A 15,033-nucleotide genomic window follows, 5' to 3' on the forward strand; every position below is an offset into this window, starting at 1 on the left:
AGGAATTGTCCATCAGCAGTGCCACTGGTGTTGATAAAGTGGGCTTTGCGTGCAGCCTATAAAAGTTAGAGGCTGATGGTACCTCCATATTCTCTCTCCTTACCAGCTTTATGTTTTTGTGCTCATGTTTGTCTCTGACTGCATTGTCTCTAAGGGCAAACAGAGACCATGTATCTTCCCACCTCTGCTTGGAAGCTATGGTGTCCAAATGGCTACTGGGAGAAAGTAAACTTGAGGAAAAGGAAAAGGACTGAGTTGGAATTCCTCTGCTTCAGCTTTTAAAACTTTTCCACTGTGGTATAAAAGGCCCCGAAGCATGTGGATAAATGAATTTAGATGTGACCAGAAAGAATGAGCATGTGAGGGAAAGGTAATTAAGTGTTGTAAGCAAACCAGAATTGCTGTACTGTTGTAAAGTAGTGGTGTGGTGCTTTAACTCAATCCAGTTATTCTTCCCTCAGCGACTTAATACTGCTCCAGTGGTTGGTCTGACATAGGGATTGAAACAAATATTGCAGATACCGTTAATGTGGAGGTTAGGGGCCCCACATTAACATGAGGGGCCCCGATACCCCCAACAGTCAAAAATCTATGTGTAACTTTTGACCCTTCCAAAGCCTAACTACAGTACTTGGACTAGGAGGATGCAGGATGATTACTCAGAGAATCACAGATACTCAGAGAATTACTCAGAATCTCAGAGAATCCCGACATTTGTCTTTGTAAAGTCCCACCATTAACATTGCACATTTAACCTTTAAATGCCACACAGTGGTATCATCTACCCCTAGTACTTGGGGAATAATCTGTTAGTTAATAACTGCTACCAAGTATTTGCCAGAGCAGCACCCACCTTATATGATATCCTCATGAAACTGTGACTACGGAATTGTAACTGGTTGCAACATATGGAACTGTTATGATCTTTAAAAGTCTCTTTGCCTATTGCCAGTTAATGAAAACTCTGACTTACATATTTGTTTCCCAAATCACATTTTGCTCAATTCTTTGCTTTCATAATGGCTACTTTCTCTTTCAGCTGACGTCAGATTCTGCTGCCTCCTATAATTTTCCTAATTGCCTTCTCTTCTGTCTCAGTTTATGCCTTAACAATGGAAAAGAAAAATATGAAAAGGCATATTTTTGGAAGGGAGGGGCCAGAGCAGCTTAAAGGAGGTGGTTATTTCCTAATTGTAATGTTTCTTACTAACTCTCCTCAATGCGTCTGTGATCTACCCTCTTGGCAGTAGTGCTGTGACATTTGCGAAACACTGAGCTGGGGACAGGGAAATGAACATTTACTGAGGGCCTACTGTGCACCTGTGCTTTCTTATTCATTGTTTCTCTTACTCTTCAAGAAGCATTTGAGAAGTGTTTTTGTCCCCGTGTGCCTGTGAGGAAATGAGATGCCTATGAGGTTTAATTTGTGGGCCAGCATTCAAATGCTGGTCTGTCTGACTCCAGGTATGTGCTGACTGTTTTCTGACCTGGCCTTGCCTGGTCTGGTTAATACTGTCATGGCAAAGGGAAGGGAGAGTAACATTGGGTACCAGAAGAGAGTATACCATTAAAGACACTCCTATCTGGGGTTGAGGTTATGAAACCTGGCTGTAAAAGCAGTTTTAGTTCTGTGAGGAAAAGTAAAGTCAACTGCGGTCACAGAAGAGTGCCGATCATCTTGATTTGAGGTGGAACCTTTCACTTCCCTCAGGGTATAGAAAATAAGATCTAACCACTGGGCAACTTGTCATAAGAAATGCCATGGTTGGTTAAGTGTACATTAATTCTACTGGTATTACAAAGAGATAAGAATAATCCAAAACAGTGTCAATGCACTTTGGAATGTACTTAATTTATATTTTAGCTGGGTGGATATGTGAGAGGGTAGGTAGGAGATATATATATATATATATATATATATATGGTAGGGCAAAAGTAGATTTAGAGTTGTATGTGAAACAGTTTATTCTTGTGTTAGTATTTATTATTATATTTTCCATATGAACAACCATAAACCTACTTTTGTCCTGTATATTTGTGTGTGAGAGAGAAAGAGGGAAAATGGATATTGTGGTGACTTGGGAATTCACCTTGGAACTCCAGTTGGCTTCCTAATTCATACCAAAGAGAGTATTTATTTCCTCTTATTGATTCTGAACCATAGAAAACTAGCTCCCTCCTTTCTTACCAAATGTGCACTTTCTCTGAGGGAAGGGACATTAGAATAGATGGAGAATAGTGCAAAGTGGGGCAAGAGCAAGAGGAGGGAGGAGTTGGATTACTGAACTGAAGTGCTTCCTTGGCACCCAGCTTTCTTCAGCTCTCTTGACTGTTTCTTTTTATGTGGAACTCTAGAGGAAATAAGTTTACCAAGGAAGTGAGAAAGCAAATAGGAGTTGCTGGAGAATTGGCAGCTGTGTAAAACAACTTCTCAAACAGGGAAAGAAGTTTATACTTGCACATAAAACTGGTGGAAAAGGTTTATCCTTACTACTGGATCTGGGCTGACATTTAACGTCTCACCTGAAAACAGTACAAATTAACTATTTTAAGCAGTGAAACCAAGTTTGTAGTAACAGACCCAGCAATTAATCACCTGGTGTTTGTCTCTTAAAAAATAATGTTATTACAGCTCCACCAGGTGGCTGCCAACAGTGTAAATGAGACAGGCTGACATCTACCAGGAGGAGGGAGAAGCTGCTCCTGATTTTATTTGTGCATCATTTGAGTACCTCAGTCTCAGTTTAGTGAAGGGCAGAGAAGGGAGACCATTGAAGGTTTTTCTAGGAAGTCTGTCTGGCACTGCCTCCCACCCCATACACATAACATCACTACGACCCACTTTTGACATAAAAATACTCAAAACCCATATACAGAGTCTGTCGCAGACTCTTGTGTTCTGGTGCTCTTGTTCTGACTTGTTATATTTGGTTTTCATAAAAGGGCAATAGATTAGTTTTGGCTTGTGACCTTTAGACGCTTAAGTGTGGTGTAGCTCAGATATTAACTCTCATGACATGTAATGCATCACTGTGGTAGGAAAGGAGGCTGGTGACCTGAATTCCATTTTAGGCTGTGCTGCTATTAGGCAGGTGACTTTTTTGGCTCTCAGTTTTCTCATCTGTGAAATAAGTGAATTGTACTGGCTGGTCTCCAGAAACTCTTAGCCATGTGCACAAGTGTTTTAGTGATTTTTGTTTAATTTGGAAAAGAATAAAGTTGTTAAACATTTGGAATCAAATACAAAAGATGAGGGAGAAAAGCTATATTTAGTATAGACATTTGCATATTTTAAATTAAACTCTACGTTGTGATATTGATGATAAGAACTAGAGTGAAACAGTCTTTACTACTCTCTTTAGTTCTAATATGGCACAGATGTGATAATAAAGTCCATATGCAGCCTTGCTGAAAGTATCTGATTAGACATAAAATGTTAAAAATAAGTAAATTGAGCCATCAAGTTGTATTAGGCAGCACAAATAATTTTGAAAAATCCAGCTCCTAAAACATTGAAAGATGAAATTCATTTTTGCAATTGAATTAGTTCTATTCTCATCTAGGTTTAGAGAAAAGAGAAAGAAATAGCTCCTTTCTATGTGTTAAGTAAATAAATATCTTTATCATTTGAAAATCAAAGACAGTATAAAATTGAAATTTTAAGAGCTCTGAGTAACACTCATTGGTTTGTTCTCTTATATTTATTAATAAAATGAACCATCCTTAATGGATCCAGATATTCTAAATTGCAGTTACTAAGTATGACATTTTAATTGAGTTTATTTTTTTCATGTTAGTTGAAGAGACTGTCTTGAAAAGGAGCATACCCCAAATTTTATTCCAGTTTTTAATAATACAACCAGTGTAGGAAATACCAATAACTGATTATGGCGATGGTGGAAATACTAGTTCCATGTTCTTTGTACTTTCCCCATTAACAACAAATGAATTCATTATTTTACTCTTTCTGCTTCCTCCCTTAAAAATAATTTTTTATTTAATTTTTATTTTTTATTTTATGTATGGATCATGAATGAAGACTGATCCATATAGTGGTTCCTCTTACTCCTTCAAAACAATTAGTTTATACATTTTTTGCTACTCTCCTTGATTTAGTTTGCCTTCTTCCATATGTGCGTTTATTAGCATATTGCTGTGCCACCTGCTTGGAGTTAGGAGTATTAGCTTTGAATTGAACATAGACTTTGATATTGGGTCTCCCCCACCCCCTCTACCTTGTGAGACATTTAGATGAAAACTCAATCTTTGATTTTAATAACTTATGTGTTCTTTCTGCTTATTTCCTACCTGAACTTGTCATAAGGCTCCATGAGGGACATTACAGCTGGCTGCTAAAGAATCGATTGATAATAAGGATTATGACTTTAGATAGAAATTAAGTGGAAAGAACTGCTGATTTCTTAAAAGACAGGGTAAAAATCAGATTTTTCAAATTTTGGTCCAGACTTTCTGTTAATTTAAGAGTACCAATTCTGGCTTTGGTGAAAAAAATTCGGAAAGTTAGTTTCAAAGTGTGCCTCATGTCAAAGGTATTTGGTTGGCCAAAAAGTTCATGTGGTTTTTTTCTTCCATAAAAGACACATTTTTCATTTTCATGCATAACTTCATTGATCTGGATACGTTGAGTATGTCGGCTCTCTCTGCCATGATAGAATGTTGATTGTTCTCAATTAAAGTCTCAGTTTGATCGCTAGCAACTTCAACTTGCCTACCTGACCATGGAGCATCGTCCAGTGAGAGATCTCCAGCACGAAACTTCACAGACCACTTTTGACACGTTTGATCAGTCACAGCATGTTCTCCATACACTGAACAAATCTTATTTTGTGTGTTTCAGTTGTGTTTTTACTTTCTTGAAATAATAAAGCATAATATGCTGAAAATGTTGCATATTTTCTTTCATCTTCAATATTAAAATGGCTACACGAAAATTAACCAATTGTGATTTCTTTAAAAAAAATACACTCTGATAATGACTGCTGTAACAATACAGTCTAACAAAATTGTTTTGAACAGAGTTAAATACAGCTAAGTGCTACTAGAGCCATCATATGGAAAAAGCCAAACTAACTTTTTGGCCACCCTAACAGGAGTACTAATAAGTACTATCAAGAGTACTATGTGTAGTGCGTACTCTTATTTTCAGTTTTGCTAATAACCACATGATGAAAGGTTACCAGTGGAAAAAAATGCATGTATACACATACACATATATGCTTTATATATTATTATACATTATCCCTAGCAATCTTTTGGACTAAATAATTTTCCCATATCTTTTTTTTTTTTTGAGCAAAACCTATGACTGTGTTCCAAATGTATAACCTTAGGTGTGGAATTTAAAAATTAATTTTTAGTTTTTAGTGCCTTTCAGTGAGTCTGAGAAATACCTTACATGTTCATCAATATTATACATTAAAAAGGTCCTTGTGGTCATTTTGTTGTACATTTTGTAACAACCCAATTAGAGTCATGTTATTTTACTTCACTAAGTTCATTTTCCACATGTGTAAAATGGAGGTTGTAGGTATGAGCATGGGAGATGAGAGTGTAGGTTAAAACAATTTCTAATGTCTCTTCCAGTTTTAAATATTTTATGACATTATGGAAGCAAAACGCTTTGATGGTTCCATGATCACATCTATTTTTGGCTTTTACTGGAAGAATTTCATTAGTTATACCCATGCTGTACATGGGTTTCTGAAAGATTTAGTTATATTCTACATCATTTTATTTGCTTGGCTATTAAACATTTAAATTTTGCCAGAAGTGTCTTTGTCAGGTAAGAATTTGACTTAGTTGGCTTTCAAAGAATCTGAACAGGGCTGAATATAAATGGAATTGGAGTCACTTGTCAATATTCGCTCTTTTATTTTATTAATTAAATTAATGTGTAAGAATTTGACCCAAGGGATATGTGTAACTATGTTTTAATGGCTTAACCTTGTTTTCCTTTTAGCTTGTAATAAGTATGAAATAGTTACAAATTTTTTAGGATTCTTATTATCTTCCATCTCCTATGAAGTTCATAAGCAATAAAGTAAATACAACTCTCTTTCTCTCTTGTTCTTTCCTGGGTGTTTGGTGAGATGACTGTTTTGTTCTCTACCTAATCTAGTCACAATAGTGTTTCTATTCTTAAAGTAAAAAGCCAATGAGTTAAATTATGTCACCATTACTTTTGTAATCAAATGATCAGAGAAGAAAATACTCTAATAAATGTGAGACCCTTTGAAATCCTTTTGTGTGAAGGGTACAGCCTGAGTACCATATTTTGGTATCTTACTGAGCAAATTGATTAGTGTACATTGGTTTTATACTTCCCATGGTAATGTTGTGTCATTTATTCAGATATCCTTGGAACAGAAGATCTTGTTGTGGAAGCAACTGCCAATGATGCTGTGAGATTTTATCCTTGGACCATTGATAATAAGTACTATTCAGCGGACATCAATCTATGTGTAGTGCCAAACAAGTTTCTAGTCACTGCAGAGATTGCAGAGTCTGTTCAAGCATTTGTGGTTTACTTTGACAGCACACAAGTAAGATTTCGTTTTCATGGAATCTTGAATAAGAAATTATCTTGTGCTTGCTTTTTTCCCCCCCGCTTGCTTTGTGTGTGTGTGTAAGAGTTCTTTTAATGTCTGTTTTTCTACTTACTACTGTTTTTAGTGTCTGTATGTTTGTTCTTCCTCCTTTTAGAAATCTGGTCTTGATAGTGTCTCCCCATGGCTTCCACTGGCAGAAGCATGGCTACCTGAGGTGATGGTCTTGGTCTGCGATAGAGTGTCTGAGAATGGTAAGATACTTTGATGGGGTCATAGTTTGTACATGCATTTGCTGTTCCTTGGTAAGCAGAGTACATTTGTTTCCTTACCTTAGAATAGTATATCTCATGAGACTGTATTACTTTACAAAAATGTTTTCAGCTATTTCTCTTTAGAATCTTACAATATTTACTTTTTTTCTTTTTTTAAAATAATGGACACTTTGCATTTGAGAAATCATTTTTTTATATTTATTTTGAGTTCTTATAGACTAATATTGACATTAATGGAAACATATTCATAGATAGTATTGCAGCAATATTCAAATTTTATTTTTACTTATAAAGGGTTTTTTTGCATATTATTTTAGGTATAAACCGACAAAAAGCTCAAGAATGGTGTATAAAACATGGCTTTGAACTGGTAGAACTTAGTCCAGAAGAGTTGCCTGAGGAGGATGGTAAGTGTTTATGTCAAGGGGAAACATGGCATATGGACTGAGATGTGAGATTAGTTAATTCCTGGAAGAAAAGTCACAGTGAAATTCAAAAAACATTCTTTTCCCCCCAGCTGCTTGAAAAGATTTGTGAAAAATTCATCATGTGGTCTTACCATTAAAGAAATAATCCATTTTGAGGGATTTACTACCCATTTTAGGACTTTCTGAAATGTTTGTTTTTCTTATGCATAAAGCCAGAGGATTTCATCCTTAAATCTTAGTCATTTCCCTAATCTCTTATCCTTTCTCCACATCCAAAAAAGGAGAGTTTGACTTGTATTCATAAATAGGTAAAGTTTATGCGCCTTATTTTGAATTCCTAGTAACCTAAAGCTGAATTTCCAGGAACCATAGGTGTATGTCCGTCCTATTTATATGTGTTTTCAACATTTGAAACCAAAAATAGACTCAGAATGCCCTCTTGGAGTAGCTCTGCTCTTAACTGCCTTCTACTACAGCCTGGACCTTCTTCCGCTTCTTCCCCCTCTTCATTTCCCCTCCTGCATTTCTCTTCTCATCTTTACTCCTTCCAAGTACACTTAGGCTAGCTACTATGGGATCTACAAAGATAAGACAGATTTTGACCCATCAAAACCTTATAATCTGGTACAAGAGCTAAAACACGTTTACAAATCATTGAGTTACCAAGTGGGATATAGTAAGTGTTATTAAAAAAAACATATTGGTACTGTGGTATTTCAGAGACAGAAGAGATTATTTTAAAGAAGGAATTGGTTCCATGAACTCCCACATGTCAACCGGTCCATGGGGAAGAAGTGGAAAGCGTAGTGGAATTGTGTTTAGAGGGCTGGTGGGGAGGTGGCACTGTGGAGATGCAAGTTGTTCCAAAAGGCATTCTAGGCAGGGGCAGCCAATGCGAATTAAGTTACATAGGGGGGATATACATGAAACATATTTTTAAAAGAATTAAGAAATGTCTTTCTATATTATGGCTTGTTTAGAATTTTTTTCAAATATTATCTTTGGGAATAAAACCTTTCCAGAGAACAAGAGGACAAAAATGAAATAAAAAGCCTGCCTTTTCTTCCTGTTCACTTTTAAAAATATTGAAAATTAACAAGTGCAATGTCTTATTCCCTGTTTTTCTAGGTCCCCTAAAACTTGTGCCCTATTTTGTGTGAGCATGTGTGTCATCACTTATTTTTGGCACTAGAATATTCTCTTCTTCGTATTGTCCTTGAGAGTCAACTTTTGTATAATTTATTTAAATCTGTTTTCATTTTGGAATTTCTATTCCTTTATATCATTTCGTCTTGCTCCTTGTCTGAACAATGTTCTTATTATTAACTCAGATTAATCTTAAAATAGACTTTGGACACACCCTCTTTTGATAATGTAACTGAAACATTCCTAGAGTTTTTTAATGGAAACAGTTTTCAAGCCACATACCCTCATCCTTTATTTGCATGAATTATTTGAACAGCAATATGAGACTTTATGCTTGTTTGTATTAAACTTCAACTTATAGGCTCTTTAGACCATATTTTTGGTTCCTCATTATATTATCTGAAGTATTAGTTATTCTTTCAAGAACTGAATCATTCATACTTAAGATAAACATGGTTTTTATTTCTTCATTTAAACATTGATGGTGATAAACTCATGTAGAGTATTTTTGGTTTAATCCTCACCATATTCTTGTTAAGTTGGTAGGCTGGTATTTTTTAAATGATTCTTCAGTCTTTCAGTTACTGAGTACCTGCTGCTGTTCAGGCACTGTTTTAGGCAGTGGGAATAATGAACTCAGTAAGACATGATTCCTGCCTTTTAGGAATATCCAGTGTAGAGAAGGTTACACTAGTAAGTGATCAGTTCCACTGCATCTTTCTATCTTCTAGGAGAGGAGGGCATGGAAAGTCATCCCCACTTTTTTTTAAAGAATAGCCTAAGTGATATTTGCCTTTGATCAAATAGTTAATAAGTGGCAGAGCCCTGGGTTCAAATTCATATCTAGTGGCCAGACCAGGCCAGTCCAGGCAACTAGAGACAGGTTCTATGTGGAGTGTACTCTGTAAACTCATACGAGACTTTCTCCTTTCAGCCATATGCAGTCTTGTAATACTCATTATCTGAAGGATCTCCATTTCCTTTATACACATTCATACCTACAGTGTAGCTAAGAATACCACTTTATTACTGGTATGCCAACTGGGATTAGTGCCTTATTTTTTAGAGTAATATCAATTAAATTCCAAAACAGGACAATACCAATACTAAACTCAGTGGTTGGGTATATATTAATGATAGTTTGCCTGTCTCTTACACTCTAGTAATAGCAATTTCACTTCTGTCAAACTGTCTTTCTCTGATCAAGAAGTTGTTCTCTAGAGATCTGTTATAAACAATAACTATTTTATATTTCCCAGGAGAAGGAAGGGCATTTGCAGGATTTTTTAGCATACTAAGAGGAGCATTCTGGCCTTCAGCAAAATCATTCTCTATAAATAACCAAGAATGGTAGTACTCTAGCGCTCTCCCAGGACTGTGTAATTAATGGAAACTAACATTTTCAGGAGACTATCAGTAGGTGCCATCGGCGAGGCAATGCAGATGATGGTATTATATAAGCCTCTGATATTGTGTGTTTTTCTTATAATTCTAGTTTCTAGAATATTCTTATTGGGAACTCTGAGCTCTGTATTTGCTTCCCCCCCCTCATTACATAAGTTGTAATGTGCAGTAACAATTAAATAAGCAAAATAAGTAAGCCACAGTTATTTAAAAGTGTGGCTTGGGATACACACACATACACATTATGTATGTATGTATGTATGCATAAGTGCATGTATAAACATATATATTTTACCTTCCTGATTAGATGACTTCCCAGAATCTACAGGAGTAAAGCGAATTATTCAAGCCCTGAATGCCAATGTCTGGTCTAATGTAGTGATGAAGAATGGTAAGTAACTTGAGACTAAATGTGCTGAGGAGTTTTCCTCTATTTCTTGTAAGTTTAAAATTATTTGGATATATCTGGAACCATAGGATTACATCGAATCTGTAGATTTGTTCAGTTTTAAGTCCCCAGTTTAAGGAAGAACCAAAAGTAATACTTCTAAGAATTTAAAATCTATTTTTGATAATTAATTCAGTAAGAATTTAGAGCTTGCCTATTATATGCCTAGCATTGTCTTTGGCTTTGAGAAGTATGCCTAATATTATAAAATGTGAACCCTTTCCTTAAGGAGCTCATAGTCCACCTGTGCAAAGCATGCACTTTTTAAATGCTAAAGTCATGCAGGGCAGTTTGAGATGAGTACAGAATGACTGATACAAGCAGTAGTGCCTATAGGTCAGAGAATTGGCCTTAGTGGGCTTGAATATATAGAGAGAACTTCAAAGAAAAAGTGGACCTTGGCAGTAGTCTTCACGGGATGGTCAAGAATTGGGTTGGTGAAGAGGGAAAGTCACAAGCAGGGCAGGAAGCATTGCATCAACGGTAATGGTTGTACATTCGAGGCAGGAGTCTCCAACCTTTTGGCGTCTCTGGTCCACACTGGAAGAAGAAGAGTGGTCTTGGGCCACGCATTAAATACATTGTGACATGTAATCACAAAAATATCTCATAATGTTTTAAGTCAATTTACGATTTTGTGTTGGGCTGCATTCATAGCCATCCTGGGCTGTAGGTTGAACATCCGCAGTAGGGTCACTAGTGCAGTCTTGCCTAGCAGTTGGAGCTAGCTTAGAAGAGAGAGGCCTGAATGCCAGGCAGGAGAATCTGGGCTTTGTCCAGCAGGAACTAGTGAGTCACTAGAGATTTTTTAACAAGATAGTGATGCAAAGAAGTTGCCATCTTTGAAAGATTAATCTTGGTGATGTGCAGGTATTTGGCAGGTCTGTGTCCAAATTTCTTCATTTTATGAGGGCAATAGTCATGTTAAATTAAGGGTCTACCCAACTCCAGTATGACCTCATCTTAACTAAATACATCTGCAATGACCCTATTTCCAAATAAGGTCACATTCTAAAGTATTGGGAGTTAGAACTTCAACATATGAATTTTGCGGGGGTACAATTCAACCAGCAACATCGTCCTTTAGGAACTGCTGCCAGGGTAGTGTTTTTCTCTCTTACAGTACCTGGCTCCTCAGCAAGTATGCTGTGCTAGGTGAAACAGTATAGATGACAATGAGGAAAACCACGTTTATAGTGAGCTTACCCCATCCTCACTGAGATAAAAGGTGGAGTGGCAGATCATTTTATAGAAGTAAAATATTTCATCACAACCTTTTGGTCAACACTTGAGTGTTAAGTGAGATGGGGCCCTTTAGCTTGCCTGGGATCTTATCTAACCCATGTCATCATTGGAGACGTGCCTTCTGGCCTAGTAAGGTACTCCCTCCTCCCCTTTTCTTCCCCTTCTTCCTACTTTATTCTTTCTAGGGGGGATCTAATGTGTCTGTTGCTTTGAATTGCAAAGATATGAAATTATTTTTATTGTGGCAGCATTCAAAATAAGGCCCTGATAGATCTAGAAAAAATTGGAGATTTTAGCCTCTTTTATCATCTGTTTAAAAAAAAAAAACCCTCAAATTGAGGCTTGGTCCTATTCATTCATTCATTCATTCATTCAGCAAATTCTTGTTGAGCATTTATCATAGGCATTGCTATAGACTATATTTTCACTATAAAAATATGTTTAAGGTATGGTACATAAACTGGTATAATTTGGAATAAAATTATATTCAGTAGTGCTTATTATATTTGTGAGGAATATTTTCAGAAAAGCTTATTTGGTGTCAATAATGTTTTGAAACATCTCCCCCCGACTCAAGTTCATACATTAAGGAAGTACTTGCCTTGTGGTATATACTTGTGTCTATAAATTTAGAAACTGCATTGAATACACTTTATTACTTTGGAATTATGGTCAAAAGTATTTTCTGAAAAAAAGCCGTTCTGCTTATACACTAAACAGTATTCTTAAGAGACCTGCAAAGCAATGAGTCACACAGTGGATTTTTCATGGTTCTTTTCCCTGAAGTATCTTTGCTTGCTTTCTTTCTTGACAGTATTGGTACATTGGTTTGCCATTAACCAAACCAAAATACTGTCATTAGCTTAATTCCTTGTTTAAGAACATCCTAGCCAATGTGATATGGAGGAAACTTAACTATCTTCACTCAAGGAAGAGTCCTAGATAAGGGTATATACAGTGACATTTGGATATAGCCTAGGTCCTAAGAAGCGTGAAGGACATCCTTGTATAGCCCCACATCTTAAAGTAGAGACAAAGCTCTGAGTAACTACATGGTGGGTCATTGTACTCTTCGAGGGCAACCTACTTCCTGAGCTCTTGGCAGACCCTTGCTTTGCTGATGATCTCTGACGGCCTGGTGAACTGCGCCTTCCTCTCCGGCTTTTCTTGAATGTGTCTGCCAGCGGGTGCTCAGACTGGTTTATTTGTTTTGCGGGGCTCCATCTTCTCTACTTTTTCACTTTCCTTTCCTTTCCTACCTTTTATTTTTCTTTTTAAAATTGTGGTTAAATATACTTAGCATAAAATTTACCATTTTAACCATTTTTAAGTGTACAGTTCAGAGGCATTAGGTACATTAACATTTCTGTGCTGCTATCACCACTTAGAGTTTTTTAAACCAACATTTTTTTTTAAATCAGTACGTTGGTTGACAAAGAAAGACATTCGAGGTATTCTTTTTTGTTGTTGTTTTTAAATGGAAAGTTTAATCAATTATTTAATGAAGGAATACATTTTTACACAAGATATTTGAGAGTAAGAGAGATAGCATACGTAATTCATTCTAAAGCTAGCTTAACATGATTCATACCCCTAAAAATAGTACCAGTAAAGAAAATTAAAAGGCCATGTCATTCATAAACATAGATGCCATGATTTTAATAAAAATATTAGCAATGCTGCCCTGGCTGGTGTGGCTCAGCGGATTGAGTGCCAGCCTGCTAACCAAAGGGTCACTGGTTTGATTCCCTGTCAGGGCATATGCCTGAGTTGTGGGCCAGGTCCCTGCTTGGGGGTGTGTGACTGGTTGATGTGTCTCTTGCACATCAATGTTTCTCTCCCTCTGTTTCTCCCTCCCTTTCCCTCTCTCTGAAAATAAATAAATAAATAAAACATTAAAAAATAAATATTAGCAACCCTAACCCAGAAATACATAAAAAGAATATATCATGACCTAGGTTGGTTATTCCAAGTTCACAACATTCTCAATATAAGAAAAATTTATTTAAATCACCACAGAAACAGGTTACAGGGGGAAAAAAATCATGTGAATATGGCAATCAAAGGAAAAAAAGCATTTAAAAACTTAAACCTCTTTTTCAGGAGAGATAAAGAAACTGAAAAAGTCATAAATGGACTTCTGTGGCAGAAATTGATACTATGTTATACAGTAAATACAGTACTGAATGTGAAACAGGGAAATGTAGACAGTGGTACCACCTCTCACTTTTAGTACACTAATGACCAGTTTTACTGTCATTTTTGTTAGAAAAATTACTGTAATCACAATAGATTCTTGGAATTATTATATTGCAAGTTATATAATCCATGTAATTATTTGGGATTATGTATTACCTATTTAGTATTTATCAAGCAGTAATGGATCACCGAAGTTATGCCATACTGTTCTTTAATTTTGAACTGATCCAGGAATATATTAGTTTGAAACCTCTAAAAATACATTTTAAATGTGCCTAGTTTGAAAAAATAATCCCAATTCTATTTGGTAAGAACTATGAAAATTTAGCTGTTATGGCAAATAGCCCTGAAAATGTACAACTCTGACTAGGGTTTTATTTCTCTGCACTTTATTGTCCACTTGGTATTCAAAAGCCAAATATTTAATCTGAAAATATAGTTAATTAAAAATTTTAAAATGATAAGTGAAATAAGCCAGGGGGGTGAGAGACAAATACCATATGATCTCACCTATAAGTGGAACCTAATCAACAAACAAGCAAGGAAACTATAACCAGCAACATTGAAAGAAAAAAGAAACCAACAGTAATGAGAGGGAAGGAGGGAGGCGCGGGTAACGGGGAAAAGAAGGGGAAGGGTCAAATCAAGGAACATGTATAAAGGACCCAGGGACAAAACCAAAGTGGGGAAGGATAGAGGGTGGGAGGTGGAGGTGGGTGGGGCAGGGGAAGGTGGTGGCAGGAAAATGGAGACAAATGTATTTGAACAATAAAAAGTTTTTAAAATAAAAAATTTTAAAAAATTTAAAATGAGTAGCTTCCTTCCTTCTTTTCACCAAGATAAAGTAGATATGTTTCCCAAATAGGAATTCATGATTTAAATCAGTGACCAGCTCTTTGCATCTTGTAAGTCTGAACTACTTATCTGATTACAGGATATTCTAATAATTTTTTGTCTCTAGCCTCTTCCTTAAAAATTAATAATATACAAACAACCAAAGAAAAAATGGGTAAATTAGACTTCACCAAAATTAAAATCTTACATTCTTCAAAGGACACTTAGGAAGCTGAAGAGGTAACTTTCAGTATCTGTAAAACCATGTAAGGATCTAGTATCTAGAATGTATAAAGAAATCTCTTTTTTAAAAGACTAGTTTTTTATTGTTGACACTATTACTGATGTCCCTATTCCTCCCTCCTTGCCTATCTCTACCCAGCCCCGCCCCTCCCTGGCCATCACCACACTGTCGTCTGTGTCTGTGTGTTATGCATATGTTCTTTGGCTAATCCCTTTACTGTCTTTCATGCATTGTCCCCCAAGAC

The 15,033-nt window shown here is 36.2% G+C and overlaps 1 protein-coding gene across 1 annotated transcript in view; it reads left to right on the forward strand.

The window, feature by feature from the left end:
- The window catches only part of AAGAB (alpha and gamma adaptin binding protein), a 47,713-nt gene that overhangs the window by 8,893 nt on the left and 23,787 nt on the right, over window positions 1-15,033 (forward strand). Inside the window, exons 2-5 of the mRNA XM_054565241.1 lie at window positions 6,373-6,563; window positions 6,724-6,820; window positions 7,159-7,248; window positions 10,127-10,210. Coding sequence (XP_054421216.1) covers window positions 6,373-6,563; window positions 6,724-6,820; window positions 7,159-7,248; window positions 10,127-10,210 — 462 coding nt within the window. The remainder of the gene's footprint in view (window positions 1-6,372; window positions 6,564-6,723; window positions 6,821-7,158; window positions 7,249-10,126; window positions 10,211-15,033) is intronic.

The sequence above is a fragment of the Pteronotus mesoamericanus genome, unplaced genomic scaffold (genome assembly GCF_021234165.1).
Source record: "Pteronotus mesoamericanus isolate MK-2021 breed Mesoamerican mustached bat unplaced genomic scaffold, CSHL_Meso_final contig_164, whole genome shotgun sequence".
Taxonomy (NCBI): Eukaryota; Metazoa; Chordata; class Mammalia; order Chiroptera; family Mormoopidae; genus Pteronotus; species Pteronotus mesoamericanus.